The sequence below is a fragment of the Notothenia coriiceps genome, unplaced genomic scaffold, assembly GCF_000735185.1.
Source record: "Notothenia coriiceps isolate Sejong01 unplaced genomic scaffold, NC01 NC01_scaffold00000184, whole genome shotgun sequence".
NCBI classification, from domain to species: Eukaryota; Metazoa; Chordata; class Actinopteri; order Perciformes; family Nototheniidae; genus Notothenia; species Notothenia coriiceps.
In genome coordinates this window covers 85,968-91,019 of record NW_011332885.1, presented here as the reverse complement: position 1 = coordinate 91,019, position 5,052 = coordinate 85,968, and the positions used below count along the sequence as shown (strand labels likewise).

The 5,052-nt window shown below is 40.7% G+C and overlaps 1 protein-coding gene across 1 annotated transcript in view; it reads left to right on the top strand.

Annotated features, from left to right (window-relative positions):
* LOC104947841 (putative hexokinase HKDC1) overlaps nucleotides 1-2,692 on the top strand; it is a 5,597-nt gene extending 2,905 nt beyond the window's left edge. Inside the window, exons 8-11 of the mRNA XM_010773989.1 lie at nucleotides 310-320; nucleotides 402-489; nucleotides 1,122-1,267; nucleotides 1,588-2,692. Of these exons, the coding sequence (XP_010772291.1) occupies nucleotides 310-320; nucleotides 402-489; nucleotides 1,122-1,267; nucleotides 1,588-1,723 (381 nt within the window). The 3' untranslated portion in view covers nucleotides 1,724-2,692. The remainder of the gene's footprint in view (nucleotides 1-309; nucleotides 321-401; nucleotides 490-1,121; nucleotides 1,268-1,587) is intronic.
* The last annotated feature ends 2,360 nt before the right edge of the window (nucleotides 2,693-5,052 follow it).

Here is a 5,052-nt window from a genome sequence, read left to right as displayed (position 1 = left end):
TGTGTGTGTGTGTGTGTGTCTCTCTCATGTGTGTGTGGACCCCTGTGTGTGTGTGTGTGTGTGTGTGTGTGTGTGTGTGTGTGTGTGTGTGTGTGTGTGTGTGTGTGTGTGTGTGTGTGTGTGTGTGTGTGTGTGTGTGTGTGTGTAATGCAATGGTGTATGTTGGTGTGTATGTTTACGAAACTACAACTGCAAATGTATGCATATTTCTTTCAGACAATTTCTAATTTCACAAAATAAATGTCTCTCTTTTTCACCTGAAGTAATTCATTTTAAATCTGCAAATTATATCACTATTCTTATTTCTAGCAGACGCCCCAGTGGAGATTATGAGTGTGTGTGATTGTAAATGTGTGGCTGCATCATACTGTAATGGTGTAACTGTGTTGTTGTCCCCCTAGTGACCGCCTGGCTCTACTGCAGGTCAGATCTGTTCTCCAGCAGCTGGGGCTCGACAGCACCTGTGACGACAGCATCATTGTCAAAGAGGTAAGAGACAGAAAATAATCAGAAACCTTATAGCTATCCCTTTAGTAATTCTCCATGAAGTTTGGATATTAAAGCCTCCCACACAGTATTTCTGGCTGATAGATCTCTGCCAATGGGGAAGCTGGGCTCAAGCTTGGATGGAAAAATATTAGGCCACACATTTTCATTTACCAATTAATAACAAAGGTGTTATTTGTCCTGCCCAATTGGTGCAAAACAATCTAGCAGGAGGGACAGGGAGATGTCAATCAATTAGTCTATACATGCTTGCACAGTCAAATCAGCCAGAAATCATTAAAATATGAGTGTAAAGGACCTTAAATAATAATCGATTTTACTACTTTAGTAGCCTCCCACAGTCAGACTACATCTCACAAGACTAAAGCCTCCATCACAGTAGATTCACATACAACCTCTGGCCTATTTCTTGTCTCAAAATTGTCTCAATTGCCAGAGAAATTTTAAGAGATGTTGATACTTTTTCCAGAAAATCATGTTCTCTGTTGCAACCTCCCTTTGGGATGATCTGCTGCTTGAGAAGTGATATGGTATTGTTTGGCTGAGCAAACTGTAGCAGCAACAGTCAGTACAGTAAGTGTTGCAGTGATATCATGTTTTTCATTGTTGTACAGGTTTGTGGGGCAGTGTCCCATCGAGCAGCTCAGCTTTGTGGAGCAGGGCTGGCCGCCGTGGTCGACAAGATCAGAGAGAACCGAGGACTGGACCATCTGGACATCACTGTGGGGGTGGACGGGTCACTCTACAAACTACATCCACAGTGAGTTAGTTTCAGGTGTTGTAGTCGTGGTATGCTTCAGGCACAAAACTATTTATATTTGACCCCTAACCCATCACAGTCCCCCTGCTTCCACTCCTACTGCTATTTATTTAACTGTTTTACTTTATTATTTGCCCCTTTTGTTAGTTAGTTTGTTTGTTCACCATGTAAAGCGGCCTTGGGTCCCTTGAAAAGCGATACTGATTAAATCTATTGTTATTATTATATTTAGTTTTTGATTTCTCTTTATATTGCTTTTCCAAATTACTTAAATTGATAAAGAATTAACAGTTTTTTCTTCTGCTGCTGCTGTTTTTTAGTTTCTCTGGAGTCCTCCAGCAGACTGTCAACATGTTGGCTCCTCAATGTACCGTGAGCTTCCTGCCATCAGAGGGAGGCAGCGGGACGGGGGCCGCCCTCACTGCAGCGGTGGCCAGGAAGAAACTGGAGAAGTAAAAAATATTTCTTAGTGTGTTTATTCTTTTCCCCAAAATGTGGAATTCCAAATTCCCTCAGTCCTGCGGTTTTTGTAGCTGAAATTGTTGTTGAGTGGTCAGTAAGCATCATGCGTGGTTTCTCCTCACCTGGCAGAAAGCAGTCTCACCTGAAGGGACTCACAAGCAACAATGCACACAGCCATTTGTGCTGCTCATTGTTTTATTTATTTAATGTCTTTGTTTGATTTATGCTGTCCACTTTTTTTTATTGTTTGTTTTTGGTCACTTTTGTTATTTGGATAAGTTTTGTATTTGTTTATAATGCTTGTTAAGGTGAGTTTCCTTTTTAAAGCCACCATGATTTGTTGTATTTGTATCTCCCTTGCACTACTAATGGTATTGTGTTTGTTGTGTTATTGTACTGCTGCAATAAAGGAATTAATACCCTCTTCCGATAATATAAAAAAAACATCCAATTAATAGATTTTTGCTAAATGACAACAAAGAAACAGTAGAAGTTTCTAATTTGTCTGTAAGGAAAGCCATCCTTATTGTTGGCTTTGTATTAGTTTCAAATAAATGTTACTGGCTCAGCAAAAATATTTGGTTCTTGACCCATACTTGGATTATCACGGCTTTTGACCTATACTCTCCTTTCATATCATTACCAAGTAATCTGTGGGATAAGTGTTACACCACAGCTGAACGGTCACATACCAGCGTTAGCACTGCACTGATTAGCCTTTGATAGCAGAGCTGAGTGTACACTCATATCAAAGTCACACGCTGCAAAGGTCAGCACCTCCTGTGACACGAAAACAAAAAGGATGTAGAGTTTACAGCTGTAATAACATTCAACAGTATCTTCACTTTTACACAAAAACACACACGTTGTTTAAATCATGGACTTAAATGATGTTTTCAAATATCTTGATTTATGATAACATCACAATAAGTCTCCACTGAGACTATATCATATTTAACTAGAGAATGCAATTCCTGAAGAAATTGCTAGTGGGAATGCTTTATGCTGAAAATGTGATGCTAAACTGCTATGCTGAAATGTAATGTGTAAGAAGAAAGTGAAGAATTTAGATTAAAATGATACATGAACAGTGGGGGCTTGAATGTGTGATGAGAGAAGAAAAGAAAGTAAAAAGGCTTGGAAAAGCCGCAGAATATTTGAACTGCAAACTTGTGAACTAACTTGATGGCGAATGATCTGTCGCCATGGCAACGGCATTTGACGACACCCCTTAATACGCTTAGATGCATTGATGGCTGCATCGTTACCAAACCTGTGAAGTTTTGGGCTGTTTGGAGTATTTTCACAGAATTTTTTTGAAAACCGTTTTTCAAGGCGAGCATTGTGTTGCCATGGCAACGGCATTTGAAGAAATCTCAAAACTGTCCCGTAGATGTCTTCATGGCTGGACTGTTAGTACACATGTGAAGTTTGAGCGCTTTTTAAAGATTTTCATAGGAGTTATAGCGACATCATGTTTTATGGCGAGGGATGCGTTTCCATGGAAACTGATTATGGTGAGATCTCAGATTTGGCGTAGAGCTGTTGAGGCATGGACCGGTGATATACAAGTGAAGATTGGGGGACGATTGGACCGTGTCGTTTGGATTTACAGCCACATCGTGTTTCATGGCGAGTGGTCCGTCGCCATGGCAACGGCATTTATGACACCCCATACTACGCTTAGATGCGTTGATGGCTGCATCGTTACCAAACCTGTGTAGTTCTAGGCTGTTATGAGTATTTTCACTGAAGTTATGAGAAAACCGTGTTTCAAGGCGAGCATTGTGTTGCCATGGCAACGGCATTTGAAGAAATCTCAAAACTGTCCTGTAGATGTCTTCACGGCTGGACTGTTAGCACACTGCTATCTGAAGTCTGCTGCTCTGAGCATGTCAGTTGGAGTGATGACATCATCGTGTTCCATTACACAGGTGTTTATAGTTGAGCTAACGAGCTCTGTAGAGATCAAAGGCTTCATTGTTCTGAATGAGAGATAAACCTCTTACATGTGAACGTTTTGTGGAAGAACCTTAACAGATATCTGTGAAATTTCAAAACATGAAACATGTCAAGGAAGTTGAGTATCTGAAGTGTGCTTTTTGTGTAGTTTCGGGTTAATAATGTGGCCTTTTTGGCAGTTTGACTGCTGCCGTGAGGAAATATCTGCCTGAAATTACAATGGGGTTTAATGGAGGAATGTTGTTTTGTCACTTCATGCCCTCAAAAAGCATTTTGTTTAATTATTTCTGCTTAATTATTTGTAATTTTTCAAGCTACGAGATGTTTTCCTACGTTTGTCATGATAAATTATGCTACGTTTGTCATGATAAATTATGGTCTCAAGAATGTAGGAGTTTGGGAATTAGGGCAGTTTTAAAAAATATATATGAATGCGAATTTCAAGCTGTCCTCCACTCTAGCTGTGACATCACACACTCTAGTTAATGTTAAAATGTGAAGAAAACCTCTAAAATAAAGTCTGAACAATGTTTAATATCTCTAAAATTAAAGTTGGAATGAGGTTTCTCAGTGAAAGTTTGAATGAACAGTTAGCAGTTGAAGTCGCATGAAGATTTGTTGAAGTCTGACGATTTCCTCCATTGACTTCAATGTTAAAAATGTGATGTATTATGGGATGTATCTCTGGAATTATGAAATTTATGAATGAGAAAAGTAATAGCAATCGATTCCCGACCGAGCTGAACGTTTTGATGTTTGAACGGAGTTTCTGCGATGTTCAATGCGGGAGGAGAAGAGGGCCAAAATAACCCGGCGGAATAATAATGAAAATGTTGTCCGTAGAAGAACCGTCCAGCCATATTTTGAAGTGTTTCTATTTCAGGTAAACACTGCAGTATTCGTGAAGGAGCGAATACTGCAGTGTTTCCTTCGCGTGGAAAGGAGCCAGTTGAGGTGGTTCGGGTACCTAGTAAGGATGCCACCTGGGCGCCTCCCTAGGGAGGTGTTCCAGGCACGTCCAGCTGGGAGGAGGCCAAGGGTGTAGGAATTATATCTCTTCGCTGGCCTGGGAGCGCCTTGGGATCCCCCAGTCAGAGCTGGTTGATGTGGCCAGGGAAAGGAACGTTTGGGGCTCTCTGCTGGAACTGCTACCCCGCGACCCGACCACGGATAAACGGGAGAAGATGGATGGATGGACTGCAGTATTCAAGTCAATTTTATCAGTCAATTTAATCATTATTATATAATTTATAAAAATGTGGTGCCTGTTGCATAAAGAAAAGACAATGAGGTGTGTGTGTGTGTGTGTGTGTGTGTGTGTGTGTGTGTGTGTGTGTGTGTGTGTGTGTGTGTGTGTGTGT